The sequence below is a fragment of the Sinocyclocheilus rhinocerous genome, unplaced genomic scaffold, assembly GCF_001515625.1.
Source record: "Sinocyclocheilus rhinocerous isolate Xijiao unplaced genomic scaffold, SAMN03320098_v1.1 scaffold771, whole genome shotgun sequence".
Lineage (NCBI taxonomy): Eukaryota > Metazoa > Chordata > Actinopteri > Cypriniformes > Cyprinidae > Sinocyclocheilus > Sinocyclocheilus rhinocerous.
In genome coordinates, this window is record NW_015640450.1 from 499,039 (window position 1) to 526,503 (window position 27,465).

The 27,465-nt window shown below is 36.6% G+C and overlaps 1 protein-coding gene across 1 annotated transcript in view; it reads right to left on the reverse strand.

Moving 5' to 3' along the window:
* LOC107752839 (FH1/FH2 domain-containing protein 3-like) overlaps positions 1-27,465 on the reverse strand; it is a 212,572-nt gene that overhangs the window by 66,503 nt on the left and 118,604 nt on the right. The window contains exons 4-5 of the mRNA XM_016568910.1: positions 11,792-11,859; positions 7,014-7,119 (exon numbers count right to left, since the gene is read on the reverse strand). Of these exons, the coding sequence (XP_016424396.1) occupies positions 7,014-7,119; positions 11,792-11,859 (174 nt within the window). The remainder of the gene's footprint in view (positions 1-7,013; positions 7,120-11,791; positions 11,860-27,465) is intronic.

Sequence of the window (27,465 nt, forward strand, 5' to 3'; positions counted from 1 at the left end):
CTGTGGAGGCCAGTGTTAATTTTGACAGCAAATTTAGATTTAGACTTAGTCATAGTCTTTTGACTAAAATGGCATGTAGATTTAGTTATATTTTATTCATCTGAATTGTTTTAGTTCTAGTCTAGTTTTAGTCGACTAAATATTATAAGATTTTAGTCAACTAAATCTACAGTATATTTAGTCAACTAAAACCTAATGTGTTTAGTTATATTGTAATTGTAATTATAAGCATTTCGCAAAAATTTCCAAACTCATTATATATTCCTGGAGAAAACATCTATTAATCTATCAATATGAATGATATTAAGGTTTGAACATGCAATATAGACACAGATTTAACTGCTGTGACACAACATGCCTTTATATTAAAATGAAATAAAACCACTTCTCATAAAGAAATAAGAACATGGTCCTCTTTTCAATGAAATACTGAATTAAGAACTCATGCGCTGATTGAGAGGCCTTTTCTATGTTCGTGATTCAGTTGTGTGCGCTCAGAAAACCGGACCGAATTGAGTTCTCTATCGCGTCGTCACGCTTTTTCAAATGTGTCTATATGTCTGCTCTTCTCTTATAGACACTGACATTTCTGAATGTTTTGTGAGGCATGCAGCAAGCGTATGCTACCTAACAGTTGTGCTCTTCATATTTTTGTAGAAACCGTAATATTTTTTTAAAAAGTCTTTACTGCTATTTGTGATTAGTTTGATTTCTGAATAAAAGTATTAAATTATTTTCTGTATACACTTATATATATTTGTTTTATATTTTCTTAACAGTTTAAAGATTTTCTATGTGGTCTTATTGGATCACACTTTATGTATCTATCTGTATTTATGTTCTACTGTTAGTGTTATCTGAATGCACCAAGGGTCTGAGAGTAACGCAATTTCAATTCTCTGTGTGTATGTGCTGTACATGTGGAAGAATTGACAATAAAGCAGACTTGACTTGACTTGACTTATATACCTGGTTAGCATTTTACATTCAAGCTGTCATGTCGCTCTACAAAGCTGAATGTACTCAGCTGCCTCATTGCCTTGATTTTCACGGACAGAGCAAAATAGGATCATAAGCGTGCAAATGTGTTGGACAGAACACAGAGTGTGTTAAGAGGGAAGGTGTAAACCCAGATTTATGCTGTGGCACTGACCCAACTTCTCCATGTGTTTTCATGCACTTGGCTTGGAGTGATGGCGCTAAAATCTCAGGCCTCTAGTATTCCTATCTACGATCCCCCAGGTGCTTAATGCAGCCAACAAGAGCGGCCCAGCAGAAGAGCAGCCTTATCTCATCATGATATGTCATATTCCTTCAAGAGAAGATGTAGATCTGCATAGACAAATGCATGTTTAAATGTGTCAATGTGCTGCATTTGTGCTTAAAAAGTAGAGAATGGCGTAAACAAAGTTAACGTCATGGGTTTGATTTCCAGTGAGTGCATGAACCAAAATATACCTTAAGATTGCTACTCTTCTAGGAGACACATGACAAACAATAAGTGTTCTAAAACTGGCTCAAAATATCAAACATATCCTCTGACTGGATAGAATTATACAAATTCTAAGCTAAAAAGTCAGTCTGTGCACATCATACACTATGATTTTCTGTTAAATCTGTCAAGTCTGACTGCTGAAAATCTGCAGACTGGCTCTGACTTTTAACAACTTTCACTGACTCTTCCAGACTGTAAATTTGGGCAAATATCTGGGCATCCTAAATATATATCATCAGTCATCAGTCATCTCGGTAAATATTGGTCACAGACACAGAGATTTACTTTAAATTTCATCAAGCTGATTACTCACTGAAAATCCCCACAGTTCAAGTTTCAGGCCATTTTAAGTCTTATTTTGATGTAACAAAGTGATTTTCCCCCATTCATCTCAATTACCCCCCACCAAACTCAGCGCACGCTTTAGGGGGTCTGTTAAAACTCAATGAGCTCAGGGGAGGCGACAGAGACCCGGACTCCCGGGTTTCCAGATGGGGGCAGCCATTTTGAAATCACATGACCATTTAGAAAGATAAATTAATAATGGTTGACTGTGAATAGTGCATTTTTTACAATGGCATCAGTAACCAGAAAAACGTTTGCTACTTCCACACTAGGTCTACACAACATTTGGGTTATTTCCAGGTTTAAATGAAAAAATTACACATTCTCAATGTGGTTGCAGACTTTTTGACCCCAGTGTACATGTGTGCATGTTCCCCAAAAGAAGGAAAAGATTTCTTCTTCTGGTCATGAGAAACTAGGTCATCTGTGAGCCAGGTTACAGCCATGCTGCAGAGAAGACAGGCTACAACAGCAGCTCTTTCCCACAGCCAGACCAATCCATTCCAAACACACAACCAACTCTCACAAAAACACCAAAAACAGAGAAAAATGAAGTAAACAAAGCGCAAATGAGCAGGAATGGATTGAAGCTATCATTTAGACAGCTTGTCATCATCATCATCCTCTTGATCTCTCTCGCTGTATCTCTCATTCTCTTTCAGTTTCGCTCTGTCCCAGATGTGAGTTTGGCATTTGGCGTCTTAATCAAATGGGTTGTTTGTGTCAATGTGGGTTCAAACCTATAACCAGGGCACAAGCACTGATTGCAAGTAAACACACTGAAATCAGGTCTCACCAGGACAATGCAACTTCATTTCAACAGTGTGTTTTATATTGAAACTAATTTACCTACTAAATATAAGGATGCACGACAAACCTTTAGAGAAGCACGCAGGCTCAGTTTAAGAAAATTATGGCATGCTGTTACCCAAAGGTGTGCTGAGACTTACTGAGAGTCCATAAAAGCATAGCAGCAGCATGAATCATATGGGTGTGGAAACTAGGAAATAAAATGTGAAAGTCAAAAGGAATAGCCACATTGTTACTGCCTATTTCACTCTATAAAACACCTGAAGATCTTTCACATTGAGAAAAATACTTTGACGTTCTGTTGGGAAAGTCTAGCATAACTGTTGTACCAGTCAGTCCTTTGAATGCACAAAAATGTATTTCCATTTTGGGCTAGCTGAAATATTATACTATGGGGAGTAATGTGTAGCTTTGTTTTTTGTGTTACAGAAAGCCGCTGTCATTGCGGACAGGCTGTAAATCGTACAGACTGCCAGTAAGTCTCAACATGCGGATTTAGTGTTTAGGTGTCTGTCGTCAGTCCCTGACCCTGTAAATCCAACTGCTTTGACTATAAACAAGCAGCGCCCAGTAAAGAAATCACTTTGAGCTCTCCCACAGAGCATGAAAGACTGAATTCATGTAGCTTTTTACTCAAACAAACAAACAAAAAACATACATATCCATTTAAAAGTTTGGGATCAAAAAACTTTCTGTTTCTGAAAAAAAAGAATACTTTTCTGTCAGGACCACTATAATCAAAATGATTGACACTTAGCATACAGTTTGGATTCGCGGTATGATTATGTTCTGGGTAAAAACTCCTTGCCATCCATGCAGCCTAGCATGAATGAGCAGGGAGAGCACCGATAACCCCTTAGGGTAAACAGAACAGAACCAAATGTAGCAGATATCATGTTCTTAATGACATATTAGTGTAACAACATTATTCAAGATAAAATGAGTCTGATTCGGGAAAACAAGGAATATCAGAAAGCCAAGTGATGAAAGGTGGAGCTGGGGATGGAGGAGGGTAATTTGCTCATGAGCAAGCGATAAAGCTGCTGAATAATACTGAATACACCTTATATACGAATGCCATGATAGGCATTGTATTCTTATAGGTAGATGTGGATTAGCTGAGAGTCAGCTGACGCAAGCTTGACTCACGTGGCCTGTCAGAACTAACGCTACGCTTGATTTATTCAGCAAGAATGCACATTTACAATGTTACGAATTATTTCTATTTCAAATAAATACTGTTCTTTTGAAATTTATGTTCATCAAAGAATCCTGAAAAAAAGTGTCATGGATTCCACAAAAATATTAAGCAGCATGACTGTTTTTAACATTAATAATGATAAGAAATGTTTATTGAGCACCAAATCATCATATTGCAATGATATCTGAAGGATCATGTGACACTGAAGACTGGAGTAATGGCTTCTGAAAATTCAGCTTTGCATCACAGAAATACATTACATTTTAAAATATTTTTTAATAGAAAACAGTTATTTTAAATCTCTGTCACGAAAACGGTCCGTGGACTTCCATCCGATCGCCACCAGAGGTCACTCGTCCATCATATTGACTCTCTCACTACACAGACTGTTACATGTCACCCCCGGACTACAGTTCCCATCATCCATTGCACTTATACAGCTGAATTCTTGCCTGTGCCATACCTGTTTGCTGTTGTTCGACCCTGCCTGTGTTTTTTTACCACTTCTCTTGTTAATAAAGCTTGCACATGGATCCGCACGCCTCTCGTCTCGTCAGCCCCGTTACAATCACAATAACATTTCACAATATTACCATGTTTACTGTATTTTTGATCAAATAAAATTAAGCCTTGGTGAGCCTGAAAGACTTCTTTCAAAAACGTTTAAAAAAATCTTACAGACCCCAAACTTTTGAAAGTGAAACTGTGAAAGTGAAAGTGAAGTGACGTGTGGCCAAGTATGGTGACCCATACTCGGAATTTGTGCTCTGCATTTAACCCATCCAAGTGCACACACAGAGTAGTAAACACACACACACACCGTGAACACACACCCGGAGCAGACTGTATATTGTGTTACATATAATACACATAAATAATATGTAGAGATGAAATGGATTTACTTGTTCTTTATTTGTTCATTACTTATAAGTAACAGCCATTTGTAAAATCATTTATGTCCTTGGAACTGCAGTGACAGTCTTATTTTTTAAATTTTCAGATCCACAGAAACTCAATAAATCTATTTTAATATTGCACTTATAAAAATCACTTCCAACAATGACATTTATAAAATCTTAGATCCACCGGATCTCTTGATAACAATATAAAACACTTTTTAAAAAAGGTGAAACTTCAGGTCATTGAGGCACATTTCCTTCCCACGAGGAAAGAGACTTGCATGTGAAATTTTAAGTATTTAAATCAAATGGCATAGTGGAGCAGACATTTTGAATAATTGTTGGGCCACCATACATCCCATCAATCCCATAATTACACAACATGCAACTAGCCACAGACCCTTTATATAGTCATGGTTCTGTGATTTTTTTTTTTCCTATAGCGATAAACAGTTACAGCTATTCAAAGTGAGGAATAGAAATAATAACAGGCCAGAGCAGCTTACACTAGATTCCTAACAATGCACACAGTAAATACAGTATGTCATACGGCTCCAATGTAATGTTGTATATACACATACGCCCCGCCACCCACATGCACAAACAAGCTTTTAAAAATGGAAGCTGATACCCTCAAGCTTAAACATACGAGTATACCACACAAATACACTTCAGATGCCCAGATGTAACCACTCGTGTGCACATTCGCAAACAAAACAAGTGCAGAAAAGCACCATCACGCACACCGTTCATTGACCCCAATAACTGCCATTAACAAATGTGTTGCTCCTGGTTGCTCAGGCTAATTTATTCCCTCCATGCATGTAAGGTGAAAGATCAGGCATGTTAACAGGCCGCTAAGAACTTCCTCTGCCTGGGGATGAGGTTGCAGTCCTATGGGAAGGTCTAAAGGGGGCCAGAAACCCTCCCCGAGAGGTCAACCACATTTCACAGCACACTGTAAGAGGGCAGGGCCCACATGCTTAAGCGCCCAATAAAAAGGCCTGGCAGGATGTTGCAGATCATAAACCGAATTTCAACAACCCCCCTGCCGCCCATCCCTCTGAGGAAAAGAAGACATTCTGATGCTTTATTACCAATTAATAGTTCTGGGTGGAACATGTTTGGTGGCCAACTTTAAGATTTATTGTGTTGTAGTAATTTAACTCCTTGTGCTGTGGTTTGGATGTATAGGTGTTTGTTATTGTTGTATAGTGTTTGTGGTTTGTAGTGACATCACTGGGAGTTACAATATTAATATGGTATAATGAAAAACGAAGAGTCAGTCACAACACAGACTTCAGGGAGCACTGATTCATAACCATATATCTGAAAGCATTTACAATTATAATTTTAAATCTACTCATTTTATTACTGTTCTATACTTAAAATTCTGCTTTGGCTATAAATTAATTTGGGGCAATATAACAAATTCTTTAATAATATATTTGCAATTATTTTGCTGGGGTATAATATTAATAGGATTTTTAAATGCAGTTTTTCGAATAATTTTCAGTATTTCCTTGTTGAGTCTCGCTAGTATGGGAGTGTTAAGACAGAGATGAATAAATCAATAAATATAATTCAAAGTGTTGGTTAGTTTGATTAATGTCCATGAATTAGTTGAAACTGTCCATTTCATTAAATCAATTCAAAATTCTGATTCAGCAGGTCATTTAACAGTACAAATGTATAATTGTTAATGTCTTTGAAAGTCTCTTATGTTCATTAAGGCTGCATTTATTTGATTAAAACAGCAATATTGTAAAATATTATTTCAATTTAAAATAACTGTTTTCTATTTGAATATATTTTAGAATGTAATTTATTCCTGTGATGCAAAGCAGAATTTTCATCAGTCATTACTCCAGTCATCAGTGTCACGTGATCTTTCAGAAATCATTCTAATATGCCGATTTGCCACTCCAGAAACATTTGATGTTGAAAACACTTGTGCTGCTTAATATTTTTGTGGGAATGGTGATACGTTTTTTTCCCGTGATTTTTTGATGAACAGAAAGTTTGTAAAACAGCGTTTATTTGAAATATAAATCTTTTGTAACATTATACATGTTTTTACTGTCACTGTTTATCAGTGTAACACATCCTTGCTGAATAAAAGTATTCATTTATTTTTAAAAAAGACTTACTGTTCCCAAACCTTTGAACATCCAAAGTACTTGTTTTATATGTTTGGTAGTTGTTTGAAAATTTGAATCACATACTGTACATTCTACATATGTCATGTTTGGTAGTGTGGTACCTCTAAGGATGTAGTTCTGGTAGTTTTGGTCAGCCTCAGCTCCCACTTTAATAAGACATGTGAGTCCTTCAGCCATCACAAACTCATGCACCAGATCTTTATCATCCTGCAAGAGGAACACAAACAACAGAAACTTAATGTATGTATGAAATATCCAGAACAAACACAGAATCTACACAGACACAACACAGGTTGTGAAAAAAAAAAAATCATTGATGCATCTCAAAATTAATTAAACATCCTACAGAAATTAATCATCAAGAAAATCACACTCCACAATGCAACCACAGATGTTTTGTTTCATTGCAAAACACTTTCAGGGTGACCAAAGAGAATTGCAGAAAGGTCCAGTTGTGTTTTAAGAAACAGGCTTGATTTCAAACTGACATGGCCCAAACTGAAGCTTATGAATTCCTATCTGTCAAACACTCTGTCAGCATTTTCTCTACGCTCCCTAAAGGTTCCCACTCCTACACCAACACATGTTGCATTGTTCTGCAATGTCTCTGTCCACCAGGTGCTGGGAACTTCTTAAAATAACCCGAAAGTATCCCAACATGATTTTATGAACGATTGAAAGGTCAAATAAAAAAGAAAAGAAAACAATTAATTCAAAAGTTTAAATCTATTACATTTTATTTACATTTTAAAATTAGTCTATTAAATTTAATACAATTCTAAAATTCAAATAAAATATAGCAATGTAATATAATTATTTTATATTTATAGTATATTCCATATAATTACTGTATTTTATAAAACCTACTATATGATTTATTTTAAAGCTAAGCTGCAGAGATATTTAAATGCACTTCTGCAGAGTGTTGTTTTATAGAGCTGTCTTGGACTCGCCCCTATAGAGTTCCTCCAGATCTCCCTCACTGAGCATATACAGTTTTAAATCCTTTTCAATTCCTGCCCATGGAAACCCTTTGTGTTTGGGCTTGAGTAAATGTGGGTTGCTAAGTGCTGATCGACTGCTTCCCAGCAGTAAAGAGCCCATTAAACACACTGTATAAGAGATGTGAGGAGCAGTACGTGTCTCCGCTTGATTTATGGCACTCACACACACACACAGGCCCACGGCTGGGCACACTTCACTAATTCTCCGATTACAGCATGCATCCTTCCTCCATCCTGTGTGTCATGTGTGAAAGTAAACCGGGCTCCAGCTTATTTCTTCTGCTTTGGGATTCGCATGGACACACCCTATTGGCTGATCTGAAAATGATTAGGGGTGTTGGATTTGTGGAATTTATATTGGCACAGTCAGTCTATAATGACACAGTATGCCCACGTCTGGAGAAATGCACTTTACTGCACATGCAAAATATACTTAAATGCACCACAGCATGAAGAATGCAATTCTTGCCATAATTCTTCCTGAGTCGAGCGATCAATCAGACGACTGCTCATACACAGTGTTCGCAAGTGATTCATACATCTTAGATTAAAATGCAAGGAGATTAGGAGGATTATGAGATCGGTTTCAATAACTGGAACTGCTGAACTGGAATTCTGTCCAAGGCCTGGCTGTGTGTGTGTGTCTGTGTCAGTGTTGTGGGAGAAACTAACTAAAAGTAGCACTGCTACTAACTTAACTACAATTTTCAGCAGCTGTTTTCAAAACAGTGTAGCTTTTACAGTAGCAAACAATTTTTTCCAAAAATAGCTGCACCATACTGCTATTTAAATATATTTTAAAAAATATGTGGCTTTTTGAATCAGAATTGTGATTTTAGTTCTCACAATTGCAACTACGTATATATCTCACAAACTGACATTACTATACAGTATGTCTCACAATTTTTGACTTTGTTTATTGTAATTGTGCCTTTTTGTAATTGTGACTTATCTCACAGTTTGACTATAATATCTCACAAATGCAACTTCATGTCTCATAACTATGACTTTAAATTTGGCTATTGCAGCTTTGTATCTCACAACTGTGACTTTATATTTTATAATTTGACTTCGTCACATTTTTTTTCTTTGTTTCATGTATGTGTGACTTTATTTCTCATAATTGTGACTTTATATCACTCATAATCTTAAGATTGCAACTTTATATCTTTACAGTGTATCACAATAAACCCAAGCGCATTGGAAAAATGTGCATGTGGCGTCATTTCTGCAAAATCATATTGCATCATTTTCAAAGTGAAATGTCCAGTGAGTGGTGTAAAAAGCAAATTTGCAAAAGTAATTTGCAAATTAAATGTCCGCTGAGTGGCGCTAAAAGGTTAATGCTCCAATACATTTGAAAATAACACCCCACATAAACCCTACCCTAAACCTAACCAATGAGATGAAAAAGCATTTGCTGAAATAACCATGATATTTTAGCTTGCTTCTGCAAGTCTTTGAGCTCTTTTGAGGCATTATTGCGACTTGTATTACATGGCATTCGTGCCCAAGCTCTCTGCATCTCAATTGCAATGCTGTACCGGGTGAGCTACCAAGCAAGTTTACTACATTGGAAAAGACATAGATCTGGTTATGTGATTACGCCAAAATTTTCAATTTACAAATAATGCACTATGGTAAAAAAAGGTGTTTTCAGGTCATAGCATAGTATTGTGGAAGGAACTGTGGGAATATAAGTCTTTATTAATCGTAATCTGTCTCAGTAATTACAATTTGTGTGAAAAGGAATAAAAAAAAAATTGTGTGTGTTTTACTTCCACTAGTGTTCATTTCAGCTGGGAACTGCAGAGAATTGTATGCATTTACATTTTTTGGAGTTTTGCAAAAATGTAGATAATGCCATGTTTTTCAATGCGTAGAAAGTGACTTTATTTCTTATTTCTAGCTTTATCTCACAATTGCCTTTATTACTATTATTATAATTTTTTACTTTGATGAAGAAAAAACAGTCTCCTATAATTTCTCTCCATGAAACAGTGTGCATGTAATAGTTGTTTAGTTGCATTTATTAGCAAATTCTGTTTAGATTTAATGTTATAACTAGGGTTGGGTTTCGTTTGGGTTTTTTACGATACCGGTGCCAAATCGATACTTTTAAAATGGTACCGATTTTTACCATATGCTTTTTACAGTATAGAACATATTGTCTGCCTCATTCTGTGACAAGAAGAAAAGGAAGCAGCTGTGGAGTAAAAACGTTATAGTGTTCTCTTTTGTTGGACAACAGGTTTAGATACGCTTCTCATTGCAAGTCATTGCAAGGGAAGTTTAGCTTTAGTAGGGTGACCATATTTTAGTTTTTCAAAAAGAGGACAGTAGGGGGCGGGTTCGTGGGCGGGGCTTCGCCTAACAGTATAAGTAGCCAGGTTTTTTTTGTTTCTTTGCTTATTTTGTTTTTATAATAAATAAAAAGAAAACAAGTAGAAAGAATAGAAAAAGAATAGGGAATGCTAGTGTTAGAGGGTCATTTTTTAAATAAAAATAAAACAAGTCAATAGAACAGAAAAAGAATAGATAAGGCAAGTGTTGGAAGGTTATTCTCAGGTCATTCATCCTGAGAGCGGCTCTCTGATGTGCCAAAATATACAATATTAGAATGTTTAAAGAGTGGACACGAAAATCGCGGGAGCGAAACACATGTTGCGGGAGCAGGCGGCAATGGTCAGAGATTCAGCGGGAGCGAGATTAAGAAAACAGCCGAATCCCGGACATTTTGGGCAATTAAGAAATCCCGGCCGGACGCATTTTTGTAGGTCCAAAAAGAGGACATGTCCGGGGAAAAGAGGACGTATGGTCACCCTAGCTTTAGGCATTTTAATGTAAGCATGTTTAGCTTAGTTAACGGAAGGCTACCTGCTGCCATCAGGGCAAGTGTAATTACTGCATTCACGTGCTCCTCGGATGCTCTCATTTCCAGAGTTGTGCTTTTAAGTCGGAATGTGAAAACAACATGGACACTCGCGTTACTACAAAGATGTGTTGGATTTGTATTATTAGAGCTTTCCGACTTGCGTTCGTGAATTTTCTCAGTCGAGAAATTATTTTTCACGTGCGGTGCCGGTGATCCTTACGTCCGTTTCAGAGAACAAATATTTAAATCGATCGCTCAAGCATGAAAGTGGCACCGAAATGAGGCACCGAAATCTGCGTTCTGACTCGGTTCTAGTACATACCGGTTACATAGGTACCCAACCCTAGTTATAACACAGTTAATTAATTCAAAATCATAAATTTTGTGCCAGATAATAAAGCACAGATTAAATTATAAGTTATTTAATGCACCCTCATCTAGCTTCAAATGTAGTTAGCCATTTTTTGTTAGCATTTTGTATTGTAGCTAATTAGTTTTTAGTGTTAAAAAAGCGTCACTGTTGTTTAACTACTTTGCATTATGAGTCGATTGTACTACTCTGACAAGCTAGTTGTGCATGTGCTTTGACAAAGCTAGCATTTATGTTTGTTTCTGCTCCAGAGTTTTTGTGTGTTTATGCATAGCCTCTGGCAGGTTTAAATTACACACTTGTTGACAGGTGTGAAAGTTGCAGGTGCTTTTGCCATTAAAAATGCTTAAACTTTAGTGGAAAGTCATTTAATCTCATACACACACACAATGCGGTGGTCAGACATGGTTCCTCTAGAGGAAAAACAGTAGCTTCCAGCACAGCTTTAAAATCAATCAATGATGGAGACTCCAGCTTTGGTATCTGGCAATTTCTGTGCAGTGAGAGAAATTCCAGCATAGCCGTACAGCTAAAACATGCATGAAAACACAGACACACACACGTACTGCTGACCAAAAAGACATTAGCAGGTGCTCTGCGCTAATACTAAGTCGAAGTGGGAAAGCTTACCTGAAAGATTTGCTTGAGAGAGAACAGTGCTCTTCGCAGCTCACGTCCGGTCGAATTGTAGAGCTTTTCTGCAGGAGAAAACAGGGAAAAGAGATTTTAGTTGATCTTAATGTGCTTTACTTTCTAATTAATTATTTGCAGGTTTAGATGGAGCCTTTTGCACTACTTTATATATTAAAGGGACATATGCTCCGTAACTCAAACACTTTGGTGCCCAGGTAAAGAACTCTGCTTCTTTCATAGTGTTTACTGTTCAATCTGCAGTACTTCAGTCTTACAGCGTGTGGCAGAGTTGAGCAGAGTAATGTCTGTGTGCAGAGTGCAGTAGCTAAAGACAGACTCAGCCTCTGACTCAGCACCTATATTACATAATTAAGCATGCATCTCTCTCTCTCTCTCTCTATCTCTCTCTCTCGCTCTCTCTCTCTCTCTCTCTCTCTCTTCCTCTCCCTCAGTATCCTTGATTATCTCTTTATCGATGGCTCTGAGGAGCTGTATATGGAAACCACAGGCCGAAGCCCACAACATGCTGCGCTCTCTCTCCATTTCTCTTTCTCTATGTGTCCCCATAGAGAACTCTCATTAACATTCCGACCTCAATATTGGCAGTCTGAGAGTCCAATTTAATCATGCCTACTGCTGAGTGTGTGATTGTTAATGTCAGACTGTGTGTGTGTGTGTGTGTGAATGCAAGCAGGGTGCGAATTACACACTGACCATCGGGGGGTCAGAAGATTGGGAGGGGGTGTATTTCTTATGTTCTAAACAGAGCTGTCAAGTGATTGTTTTTAAAAAAAAAAATCTAATTAATTACATAATGTGCCAATTAATTAATCAAAATAATCTCAAATTAATAAATGTAATTAATTAACATGCACATCATGTGCCGATTAATTACAGATAAAGTTGTTATTAAAGATAATCATTATTTTGTTAATTAAAAAAAACACTGCATAGACATTACAAAAAAAGTAGCTTTAGAAAGAAATATTTTAATTCAACATACAAAAATACAAATAAATAGGCTAGTGAAATATAAAATTATTTTTCAAAAGAAACAATACTCTAAATATAAAACTAAAAGCACCAGTAGATGGTGACAAATCCATGTCTTAATAAGTGAATGATTCAGTCATTCATTCAATCGATTCGTTCAAATGGCTGATTCATTCAGAAACAAAGCAAGTGACTGCCTTTATGAATGGCTGACTGAATCATTGATTCAGTCGATTCGTTTAAAAACGTGGATTCTGTGTGTTGATCAGAGATGCACAACAGTTCTCCTTATTTTTATTGGCGAAATTACTGACAATGTGTCTAAAATGTAGGCCTGTCACGATAACAACTTTTTGTTGTGCGATATATTGCCCCAGAAATAATTGCGATAAGCGATATTATTGTCATTTTAAAGACCATTTTATGCCACTGAATATATAATCATAATGTAACAGCATAATAATGCAAGAAGGCCAACACACTTCCAAATGACAAAAAAACTTTAAATTTTTAAGAACATATAGATCATGGAAATTAAGTATCAAAATATTAGATTCCTTAAAAAAAATAAATAAACATTTTCTAACAAAAAGTGCAAAATAACAAGTAGAAAAAAAGAAAAATGCAAAAAAAAAAACTTGTATGGAGATTTTTCCATCTACAGATTTTTCCCTGACCTTCTTTTCTCTGTAAATTAAGGGTGCACACTATTGCTGAAAAACACAATCACTACTTAGCAGTCAGATGTCCATATGCACAAATCACAGATCCCTAAACAAGACCATATCTGCAGATGAAACTTTTTTTGTAGAGGCATTTTTTAAATTTGAACTAGCGCCTCATGACTACACCACATTATGTACGAGAAGCTGCAAAAGACACAGGTGCAAGTGAAATGTACAAAACATGGTGACATTCATTTTTGAGTAAATATAATGGGCGATATATTGCGTCACCAAAAATGATTGAGGTCATGTACATATATTGCACGATAAGTTGATATATTGATTATTGCGACAGGCCTACTAAAATGTAATTATTCACACTTTATCTTAATTTTTACTGTAAGTAAACGCCAATGATGATTCTGAAAGAAAACACGCAGTGTTTGTTTTAGTAACACGTGCAACTTTCATGCGCATCTGACTAACATTAACAAACGCTTGTATTTTAGCGTTGCTGTTAATGTTGTGGTTATTTTAGCAAATAGTTTGCTCCGTAAATTCAGTTCAACAGCATTAAGCTTTAGAAATACATATTAATATTTACAAGTAAATCTCCATATTATGTGTAGGCTAGCCTACTTTTATCTGACCCTCCCTACATCTAGTTTTGACGTCCATCAGGGCGGTTAAAGCCTTCTTTAGGGGGGTCAGACCCCCCCAAACCCCCCTGTAATTTGCACCCTGAATGCAAGCTTTTGCATTATTATACACACGTGACAAGGAACAATAGTGTATTAACTATCAAATATAATACCAAAGTAATGTCATCAACAATGTATGTAAAGAGGGTCTGAAAATCTACCAATGGTGGGTACTTTGCATTAATTTAATAAAATGAATAATATATAATGGAATGAGAAAATATACCAGCCATGAAAGTGCAAACTGAATTAATTTAGTTATATAATAATAAATAAATTAATAGATAAATACCATTTGAAAACTATATTAATACATTACTACATGAATACATTATAATTATATATTTATTATAATTATATATAATATATACTGAGTGAACCATCTTTACCAAACACAGTTTCTGATATTACATATACAGGATGTGCATCCACATGGAGCTCTGTTTAAATAATATTTTAGGCATCTTAGACAAAATAGGCAAAATTTGACATTGAAAAGTTACACTAAAAGTAACTAGAATATTTTCTAGAAATGTAGCTAGAAAGTTTTTAGACATGCATTTAGATGCACAGTCATCTTCGCTCTTCAGTGATGGTCAGGTTATCATTTTTAACCCATGTTACGTGGAGCTCCTAAAAAAGTTACTGGCCAACTGGCATTTTGTCTCACATTTGGCTCTTCAACTAGTTTAATTCTCCAAATCCCCAAATGCTAAGACAGGAAGAGATGAAACTGCTAACAGGTTTCATTGCAAATAATTACAGAAATACAATACTCCATACAGGAGCACCATATTCACCTTTTTTATTAATATTCTTAAGTATTTCAGCTGAAAACTTGCGTTTACGTGCCAATACAGAGAGGACCTTTTCTTCCGGTTCAGCTTTATAATTGGTCGGCACATATTTCCAGAGCTTGTTTTCATATACAGTAACGACATGGCTTTGTATAGGGTTTGACAGGACCACACCACTGTGATTTACCTCAGGCATATGTTTCTGTTGTGGGGCTCAACAAATCATGTGGAGCAAAGAGAAGAACCGCATGAACCAAAGCCAGTCATCTTACATTTCAACCAATGTGTCAGAACTTTAATCTGGCTTTACTCAAATGTAAATCAAAGCCATCTCTAGGGAGAAAATACCTCTGGCACACCTGCACACTTCAGATTATGGAGAACAAAACAATTATTTAGTATAAACAAATCGGTTTAAAACTTATCAAAAACATTCCAGAAAAAAAACTAGTTAAACTAAACTTTAAAAGATTAACATTAAATAAAAATTATTAGTAATGTAATTGTTTTAAAGGGACCATGCTCTATTTTTTTTCCCAGTTATATATAATTATAATAAACGATTCTTGCAACAAAATAGTCATAATTGAATTTTGCAAGATCATTTTGACCTCTCTCTAACCCAGTTGCTCTCAATTCCAGCCCTCGTGGACCAAGCCCCCCCCCCCATTTTGTATGTTCCTCTTATCACTTCAGCCATATGTTCTATTCGACCGTAAGTACCCTGTGAAGTGGACATCACTGGATATTCTCCCATGATTCCAGTCCGAAAGGAATGCATATGTTCCATTCAAAGGGCATTAAAGTGTGCGAGACATGAATTAAAGTTGTTTTTATTTACAGAGGTATATTATGTCACACTTCTCTAAGTTTCGTCTGTGTGTGAAGACGCTGCAGGCAGTGGTATAGCAAATCTGTGAATGAATGTTCTGACCCTGTTCAGATATCAAAGATGAAGAGTGCAATTAATAATTTTTAATAATTATCGGGATGTTTTGATCAGGTGTTTGGACCGTCATTCTGACGGCACCCATACACTGCAGAGGATCCATTGGTGAGCAAGTTATGTAATGCTAAATTTCTAATTTGTTCCGATGAAGAAACAAACTCTACATCTTGGATGGCCTGAGACTGAGTACATTTTCAGCTAATTTCAAATTTTGTGTGAACTATTCCTTGGTGTCAAATAGGCTTCCTATACACTCCTCCTGTCTGTCATTGTTAAAAAAAAAAAGGTTAGTTCTGCCCGCCCTCAAACTCACACTATTGGTTGAGCCAATGTTGTCATGTTGGGCTATTCAGGATGCTCAAACAAATAGCAATTATAGCACAAGAGTCATAGTTGTCACACTTTTCAGGGAATCAATTCTTTTTTTTTTTTTTTGACATACAGTATAGGCAGAAAGACTTAAGAAATTATCTTTAGACCTCAGCAGCATCCTGGTGGTAATTTGTTCTCTTCCTCACATTTAACACCATGGCTTGTATAATTACTCTCAGAATCAACACAAACAACAATAAAAGCACATTCTGTTCAACAAGCAACCTTGGACTCTAAAGCTCCTCCATCTTCTACTACTTTCAAGAACCTTAAAACCATCACAGTTGAAGCTTCCATCCATCCTTTCCTCTCTTTCTCTCTCTCTGGCATTCCTCTAATCCTGCTGGAATAGAGGAAACCAGACAAAAAGGACTGCAACCTTTACTCAGGGACATCCCTATTTGGCCCTCGCTTTCTCTCTTTTTTCATGAATAATTTTTTCATTCAGAACTCAGTGTTCTGTACTCAGTCAAGTCAAGAGTCAGCATTTTCTCTCTCTAACTCTCTGATTCACCAAACTGGATTTCAACAACACTAGCATTTTAACACAAGTCTACTGACCAGAGTTTGCTGTTTCTTCTACATCATCTGAAATACATTTCAAAGCCTGGTTCTAAATTCTGCTACCCGTCAATATTTCTACATTATTTATTTATTTTATTTTATTTGCAGCAGGTAAAACGTTTGTCCACTCTGATGGAATAATTTGTTAAGACTGATTCATATCTATAACGTCTGAGTCAGTCCTTTTGAATGATTCGTTAAAAGAACTGTCCCAAAACAGTGATTTGTTCATGATTTGCAAAATGAATCAAGGTTTAGCCGATTAGCATGACACAGTTTTACCTTGCTGGTGGATGTCATAACTCAATGTTTCTTACAGAGAGATAACATTAAAATAAACAAACATTAAAAAGAACTGGTTCATAAAAGTCATCTGTTCATGATTCAGAGTACACATGTAGCACTGAATGTTTTCTGATTCACTAAAAAGAACCGGCTCATAAGAGTCATTAGTATAGGAATCAGGCTAGATTGGTCAAGCTGTATGCTTTTGATTCAATAAAACAAATCGGTTCATTAGAGTCATTCATTCGGGAATCAAACTATTCGTACATTCCTACTCTTGTTCAATTATCTCACCATTGTACCACCGTCTCTCACGTTACCCAGAATTCCTCCTCTACACCACTCAACACTCACCCCAGACCTCCATCGTCTTGCTTTAACCTTCTGGTGCTCCTCTTTTGGGAGTCACACTTGTGATCTTCACGGTCACCGGACACCTGAAATGTAATTTTTTTTCGCTCCAGTAAAATCAATGTAATATATTTTTGTTAATAATATTTTTTCTTTTTTCTTTTGAGATAATTTCATGCCACTAATTAATATTTATGCAATAACTATGATGAATTTCTGCCCACTGTAAATAATACAAATATTTAAAAAAAAAAATTTTTTATATTACTTTCCAATGAATGCAGTATTTCATGTTAAAATAGAGTCAATGCCTTTAAAATACCATTTTTGAAGTCAGATTAGTGCCATCTGGTGGGAGTAAAATAAGAAAAACGTCTGCAATTCCATGGTTTAGCCCATAGATTCCTATATAGCAGCCCTGCAGAGTTTTACTTCAACGCTAATCAAACACACTTGAACAAACTAATCAAGGTGTGAACAGTTACTAGGAAGCTACAGGCAGGTGAGTTTTAATTAGGGTTGGAGCTGAACTCTGCAGGGCTGTAAGTACCCTGTGAAGTGGACATCACTGGATATTCTCCCATGATTCCAGTCCGAAAGGAATGCATATGTTCCATTCAAAGGGCATTAAAGTGTGCGAGACATGAATTAAAGTTGTTTTTATTTACAGAGGTATATTATGTCACACTTCTCTAAGTTTCGTCTGTGTGTGAAGACGCTGCAGGCAGTGGTATAGCAAATCTGTGAATGAATGTTCTGACCCTGTTCAGATATCAAAGATGAAGAGTGCAATTAATAATTTTTAATAATTATCGGGATGTTTTGATCAGGTGTTTGGACCGTCATTCTGACGCCACCCCTGCTATATAGCTCTATATAAAAGGCCTATACATTCTCTAATTGTTTTTAGACATAAATACTTATTTTTGGATTTTATATTGGATTTATATTTGGATATATAATTAGACATTCTCAAAGACAACTTTTTGTAAAGGTTTAGAAATATTGATTTGAAGCGTCAGTTTTTGAATTATTATTACTACAGTCAAACCTGAACACAGAGAAAGCATTTTGTTACACTATAGCAAATCTGTGAATGAATGTTCTGACCCTGTTCAGATATCAAAGATGAAGAGTGCAATTAATAATTTTTAATAATTATCGGGATGTTTTGATCAGGTGTTTGGACCGTCATTCTGACGGCACCCATACACTGCAGAGGATCCATTGGTGAGCAAGTTATGTAATGCTAAATTTCTAATTTGTTCCGATGAAGAAACAAACTCTACATCTTGGATGGCCTGAGGGAAAGCATTTTGTTACACAAAACATTACAATTCTATAAAAAGTAACAAAAATTAACATAAATGTTTTATCAGAGCTTAATCCTTCTGGATTTGATCTGATTTCAACCTCTTATTTCAGTTTTCTGACTCATTTTGGCTATATGGTTATAGCCATACCAATACATTTGAGTGTGTATAATTGTGTAAGTTTGTGTGTCTGTGAGTGTGTGTTTGAGTGAGTGTGTCTGTTTTGCACTCTTGATGTTTTAGAGTGTAACCCCTTCCTTGCTGTCCACTTTTTTACTGCATTGTAGTTGAATTATTGCTTTTATTTTACATATTTGCTGTGTTACAGTCACACCAGTTCATAGGTGTGTGTGTATGTATAAGTGTGTGTACGCATGTTTGTGTGAGTGGATGTGTTGGTTTTGCACTCTTGATGTTTTAGAGTTTCACCCTGTAATTGCTGTGTACTTTTTTTCTGCATTGTGTCAGATTTGTAGATTGTACACGTTTTTGTCGATTTCCCATTCATTTCCTATGGTCGGTCATTTTTGACCGAAGATCACAAGTGTGACTATTTTTGTTACGACCACATAGCCTGCTCGAATCATGCCCTTAATTTTTTTGTGTGTTCACATTCCAAATGCCATAAAAGTCACCAAGTTTCATACCATTCCGATGAAGCTGTGATTTAAAAAAATTCAAAACAGAAGATTTTTCAGTCAAAAGTGACCAAAGAGCACCAGAGGGTTTTAAGCCTGTAAACTGGCAGGCTGGCAGCAGAGTTCTGTGATCACTGGAGGATAAAGGGTAATGAAGAGGAGGGTGAGTGTGGGATCATTTCTCACGGACCCTCTTACTACCACACGGCCTAACGGAGACAGAGAGCTTCAGCGATCCGCAATCAGACACGCACTGATTCAGCTAATCTCCAGTTCCTCTCTGCGGTTTCTGGATGAGTCTCGTGATTATGATGATGATCACAAAGATCACACAGTGACAAACACACTCGATCTCTCCACAGGCATAAAACCACAATCACAACACGGATCTTGATTTATCATGCAATGAATCCTTCTTTCGGAATGTGTGTGTGTGAGACCGGCTCAGTAATTTCGCTACCGTGTTTGCGTGATCTCTCTATATGTTGGGTCAGACAGTCTACTGTAATTCAGGCTTTCTCCAATAAACCTGTCACTGAGTTATTCCCACCTGTCATACAGCCATGCATATCTGCAGACAGATACACACACACACACACACACTTACATATACAGACACACACATAGCACAGGGAAAGTGAGGCCCTCCTTTAATGAGAAATATTTCAGCTCTGATTAGTTCCATACCAGCTGGCAGGGATAAGTGCCCGCAGTACTGTCCTCGGTCTCATCACATTCAGGACGAAAAATAATAATAATGGACAGAGACAGTGAGACAGAGAAAGAAAGGAAAGAGATGTACATGTTTATGGTGTATATACAGTGGTCCTAAAAAAGTATTTGGACACTAAATTAATAAATAAAAAAATAAAATAAGTGCATATCAGAAATGTATATCCACTGATAAACTTTCTTGAAAGTAACCAATCTCATTAATTCAAATTCATTTTAAACTCATTTATAAATTTTACCCTTGCAGTTATTATCTTATAAGCAGATTTAATGATGATATAGATATATTCTGTACGTTGTGGTATTCATGCAGAAACATGTAACCTAACTACAAAATAATAAATAAAATAACATAATAAAATAACATCATAAAATAAAATATTAAATGAAATATTTACAGTGCCGTCCACTTGTCAGCTCTAGGCTGTATTACTGTAAACATTTCCATTCATTTGATCACACCAAGGGACAATGTTAAATTAATACCTGTGATAATTATGCAACAGAATTAAATGTTGCTGTACAGGCACATAATGCATGATAACATGTAATTTGCAAAACTCACAACTTTCAAAACTTTTAAAATTTTGTTTTTTTGTACATGTTGTGGTATTCATGCAGAAACATGTAACCTAACTACAAAATAATAAATAAAATAACATAATAAAATAACATAATAAAATAAAATATTAAATGAAATATTTACAGTGCCGTCCACTTGTCAGCTCTAGGCTGTATTACTGTAAACATTTCCATTCATTTGATCACACCAAGGGACAATGTTAAATTAATACCTGTGATAATTATGCAAAAGAAGTAAATGTTGCTGTACAGGCACATAATGCATGATAACATGTAATTTGCAAAACTCACAACTTTCAAAACTTTTAAAATTTTGTTTTTGTCTAGTGAAAGTGATTTGGAAAGATATTTCATTAGATGAAATATTTACAGTGCCGTCCACTTGTCAGCTCTAGGCTGTATTACTGTAAACATTTCCATTCATTTGATCACACCAAGGGACAATGTTAAATTAATACCTGTGATAATTATGCAACAGAAGTAAATGTTGCTGTACAGGCACATAATGCATGATAACATGTAATTTGCAAAACTCACAACTTTCAAAACTTTTAAAATTTTGTTTTTGTCTAGTGAAAGTGATTTGGAAAGATATTTCATTAGCTGAACAACTGCCATGTTGTTTACAACAGTACAAGCCAATGAACACTGCACTTAATTCCTCACAGCCTTGTGTTCATTCCTGTAAAAAATTAATATGGCACTACCCTAACCAAAATCTTTTTAACCAAAAAACTTTGCCAACTCACATTAAACACTAAAAAGAAGAATTATTGTGGAACAAAAATAATTGAATATTTGATATTTTTTCATTCAATGAAAATGAGGGCCAATATTGTTTTTTAGATCAACTGATCATTTTTTGTGTGTTAAGTAGAAGTCATACAGGTTTGAACATGAGACATGAGGATGAACGCATTTTCATTTTGGGGTGAACTCACCCTTTAAGAGTGAAAGTGTGTGTGGGTTACATGTGGCCAGAGGCATCGCGGTTCAAATATTATCATACCAAAGGCACCTGCTGCCCCTCAGTGGCCCTTATAAAACTAAAGAGCGGGAATACAAAGATGAAAACATGAATCAGCATTTACAACGTTACACCCTTTTCAGCGCTTTCTGAGGTACAAGGTCATGTCTCCTCTGAAACCGGTGTGTGAACGCCTCTGTCTGATGATAATAATAATAATTATCCTGCAATAAAAGTATGAGCAGTAATTTTGCTGCCTCTCAGTTGCTGTAGGGGCTGCGGGGAAGCGATACAGTGGGATCTGAATGGGAAAATCTGAAAACACACACAAACACACTGTTGAGAGAAGTCTTCATACATTGATGAACATTTTCATTGTCAGAACTTGTTCAAGAATGGCAACAGGTTGTAAAAGAATCATTCTTTTGAGTCAGATCGTTTCTGTGAATACTGATCTTGTTCCAGAATCCAGTTTGATTGATTCATTCTCAAATGATTCACATGATTACCGATTTGGTTCTTATGGACTGTTAACAGCTTATTAGAAGGGAAGATTATCATGGAATAATGTCCTAAATTTCAGTTTGTTTCTCAAGTCAAGTTACTGTATGATTTCAGAAGACTAGGAATACAGCGTTTGAGTTGTATGAACCACTTTTATATGGTGCGTTTGCGTTCTTTTTGATGCTTGACAGCTGCAGTCTCCATTCTTTGCATTCACATGCAAAAGAGCAGTTGTATAAATAAAGAAAGTCATATGGGTTTGGAACGACAAGGGGGTTAGTAAATAATGACAGAATTAGATTTTTTGTTGAATAATTCCTTTAAGGTCAACATGAAATGGAAATTCACCTCATCTGTTTTCTAAATGCAACTTATTGCTCTTATTCTGAATGATTCATCCATGTTTCATTTATGTTTATATATGTTTCGTTTTTCAGTATTTTTTCTTGTAATATTTTATTAAAATTACATAACTCAATCTTCTGGTGACACAATGACATATGTTCGACTTCTCCAATTATTTTATCGTCTTAAACTCCGCCCCCTTCTTAAATTCCACCTTAAGCTCCATCCAATCCAAAAAAACGATGCACAGAACCAAGTCCCCACCCTACAATTTATTTATTTATTTATTTTCCCCCCATAATCCGTTCCACTTGGATTTCCTTAAAAACATGGAAGAAAAGGTCTGGCACTACGTCCGTTACATCGCAACTCTTGACTGCAGTCTCTTCAGACCACCTGCACTTATTTTCTCTCCCTCCACCTCCTTCACTCTGTTCTTCATTTATGGAGAGGAGTAATTACAGTGAAAACCTCCACAACATGAGTGTGGGCTCGTAACATGCCGCTTTATGGCATGACAGGCTTCTCTGCTTTCATCCTCTCAGTCGGTTCAAACATGGAGTGGGTGATAGGTCAGAAAAGGCAGATAAACACAGGCAGGTGGGAAACATTAGGCAAAAATGCAGGTAATGATGAGATCACTCAAAAGCGCTGGAAACCAAAACTGGAGAGGATTTACTGGGTGGAGCAGCAAGGGAATTAAACGGCTGTGCGTGTGAATGTGTGTGCGAGCGGATTTTAAAGGGAAAGTTCAGTGTGTGTTTGTGTGTGTATCCGATGTTAACTAGCCAGCTCTTCGACACAGTATGTATGGAAGCCCGACAACATTTGAATTAATTTGTTCCTGCCACTTGAAGTTTGTTCAGATGAATGGTGTGCTTTGATGAGAGCCAGATGGAAGTCTGGTACTTGGCGTTTGATTAGTTTTAGCCTTGCATGGGCCACACAGGCAGAGAACAGCCCAACCGGCCATGGCTTCCACAAGTTGTGTGCCATCACCTACCCAGAAGCTCATGCTCTCTTCCTGCCAGAAAACAAGAGGGAATAGGTAACAATGGAGACAACTGTCCTTCAGTTCGTAATTCATCAGCAACAGAGGCTGACAAGAAAGGCTTTCTCTTTTTCTGGGAAAATTTTGACTGGGAACAGAAGGCTTTGTGAAGGATTCATGATCAAAACGCCACCACGCCTGAATTTAAATAAAGCGTGAATTTGAAAACAACTCATAAAACATTTAAAACAGGGTGGATAAAAAGACTTGAAACCACATTAAGAAAAATGCAAGCAATTAGGGGTCATGTGTTGGCATACTACAGTAGGTGGAATCTGAGGATTTGTAAAAAAAAAAAATATTCACAGTGTGCAATGATTCATAAAAGCAGCTGAGTACTTTTAAGAATCTTTGATGTATACTATGGTAGGGGTGGGTGATGAGCAAAAATTCAGAAAAAAAATGATTTAAAAAAATATCCATAGTAATGGTAGATATGTCACAAATGTAATTACATTTTAATTAATAAAACAATAACATTTTATTTAAACAGTCATGAACAAACACACACACACACACACACACATATATATATAGATGATTTCTTTAGTTCTATATATAATTACATAATAATTACATACTAATAATGACATAGTGTAATAATTATCTATACTGTAATAATTAATTTGATTGTAGGAGTTTAAGTGAAGTATTTGTAAAACTTTGTGAGTCTTTTTGAATGATTCAGGTCATTTATTTGTGCATGTTTTGTTTTAATGAATTCAAATTCAGTCTGAAAGCTTTTTCAGATAGAAAAGATACTCAAAAATGTCATCCACCCCATTAGTTTTTAAACACAGTCTTCAATATCCCAGAGTGTCTCATTCCAATGAACAAAGATCACTTGTGAATTTGGTACCGAATCCAGTTCTTGCTTTGGAATCTGGAGAGTCTGTTTTATGACCACCAGACACTGAAGGACTCAGCTGTAGGATGCAGTTACAACACAAATGCACCATGCTGATACGTGCTGACTCAACTGCACTCGTGTACAAAAGCATTCTCTTTGCACCCGAGGACTGTGGAACACGAAACCCCTGCTGAATAAGCCAGAGCTGATTGCCTTTCCCTATTCTGATATCTTACCCTGGGATCGTGGTTGTCCGGCATATCTTTGCGAGGTTCCCATCAGAATGCGAAAATCACTCTATTACAAGTTGCCATTGTCTCTGCAGGGAACCTGAGACACCCATTATTTGTGTGTTAATAGATTGCTTATATTGTAAAAGTTCTACCCAAGTGACTTAAACAGGGGAGGGGAGAGTGCAGTAATCTTAATTGTTACTACAGAGCTGCTTCTGATAAAAGGGACACACCCACAGGATCCCACCAAGACATGTGGTAAGGTACAGTCTGACATCCTGGAGACTGGAGCTTTGGAGCTTCAAATAGGACACAAAACACCATAAAATTATCATAAATGTAGCAACACACTATATTCCCATTCTTCTGAAGCCGATCAATAGCTTTGTGTGAGAAACAGACTGAAATTTGGTCATAATTTAGGAAAAGTTGGGGGGAAATACAATAATTCGATTACAGAACAAAATCAAGGAGATTTTGTTACAAATTAAATCATGATTGTTTGTTTGTTTTTAAAAAGGTTCACTTTTGAATTTAGTAAATATTACGTAAAATAAATAATTTAATTGCTGTAATGTTGTCTTTAATTTAATTAAAACTAAATGAACACATTGTGTACTAAAATGGAAAATATGTATTAAAATAGAAAATAATAATTCACAATATTACTTGCAATATTTTTATCAAATAAATGCAGCCTTAATGAACATAAGGCAGTTATTTAAAAAAAAAAAAAAAAAAAAACATTAAAAAAGCAATTATATATACATTATACATAAATTTTCCCTGTACATGGTTGTTTTCTTTCAGTCCATGTAACCGATCATAGCATTTTGAATAGTAATGTATATGACCATACATAAAGGAATGATACAAATTTCACCAAAAACCTGGGCCCTCTGATCTCCGGGCCCTCAAAAATATGTCACCAATAGTGTAACGCACTAACCCACAGAAGCAACGACAGGCAAAGCATACATACATACGCATAACCACATTAGATTTCCTTCCCCGTAAACATGTACCAGGATATGGAAGCACACGCACAGGGTATAGACTTTAGTTAGAGTGTATGTTTAAGAGTGTCATTCAAGAACAACAGATCCACAGGCTGCTGCATCAAACGTCTGGAGCGCAGCCAGTCAGTAACAACCTTTGGCAGCTCCTCAGTCGTCCTCAAAAGCTGTAGCGCTCTTGTTGCAGTAACAGATGCTGAAAGTACTTAATTGCATTTCAAAGCCCTGCGGTGCATGGCCCACTCCTGCATGCACTTATTTTCATAGCTGGAGCCTCGTAAAGTGCCGCTGTCCCCAAAAAAAGCAGGTGCTCGCAGCCACAAAATGGAGATTAATCATAGAGAGGCCCTGGGTTTGGGTCGTCGAGCTGTTAGAGTAACATCAACCTGTTTTTCGCTCTCTTTTGTATGATCAGCCGTGTTTAAAAAAGCACATTTGATGGACAGATTTCTGTCACTGAATGTGAATTGCAGTGTGGTGGTGTCTTAGAGTTGAAAGAAATTAGGTTTAAGTCAGCACAACATCAGGAAATTGGCCAAAATGGAGATACACACATGCCACGATTTGTATCGGAAAACAGATGGGGATTTTACACACACACACACACACTCACACACACACACACTCGAGCACATACATATACACACAAGCCCAGAGAGTAGTGTATTTAAGACACCTGGTGATACTGGAGAATCATCCAAAAGTTTGCTCCAGTTTTCCAGTACGTAACTGTCAAAACGCTTCAGATCCAACGATGCATTTGTTTGATAAAAAATATAGTAGTGATTTCTGACAACAACAAAAGTCTTACCGACCCCAATTTTTTTTACTCAATATGTTGTCATGTAATAAGCAGAATAATGTACAGTTTGCAAAATAAACCCCTCCAGCGTGTATCTGAGTCCTGATAATGCATTATATTGACAAGCTAACCATACAATATTCTTTCAATTGATCAAGCTATCTGAGAAAAATACAGTCTATCCAACCTGACATCCTCCTATAAGAGACCCACATTGTGTCAGCATACACATCTCCCCTCTCATAGAGACCGAAGATAATGCATTCCACCTGCAGGATTCACTGATTCATCCAGCATCTCCTGTTCACTGATACAGATCTGCACTATGGAAGACAGGAAAAGTCCAATTTGGAGCATCCATCCATTCTTCTGAAGGGTTTCACAAGGCAACCGCTGATCAAAAACATCTTTTGCACTGTCTACAGTATCTGCAAAGCAACAAGACTCAACCTAACCCCCTCATCAAAAGCAGTCCTACCATAAATCACATGAGCAGTCTCTGTTTTACACAGAACAATACAGGACAGTAACTCTGTAATCTGGGCAGGGGTTTTAAGCAAGAATGCAGATCCTTTAAGATGGGACTCTGGGATCAAACACGGTCATAAACGGGGTAGATCTGCAGCTCAGGCCATAGGAGGGTCCCCATTTCCATTGGGAATCCACAGAGGAATAAACAAAGACACATGCTTGACGACCATGGCTTCTTGCGAATGGACATACGCCGTTGAGCATGTGCAGTAGCCACAAAAACTCCCAGAGTTCCCTGCTCTTGTTCAATCGGCGAGAGAACATTCACCTGTAAGAAAGCAAACTTTCAGAAATGGAATAGTGTGAAGGAGATAAGATCTGTGGACAAAAGAACTCGACGGATTGACAACGTTCCAAGAAAGAAGCAGTTCCTGTGCTGTTCCTCAGAACAAACACTCAACGGTAGGACTGGGAATCATTTCAAAAAATA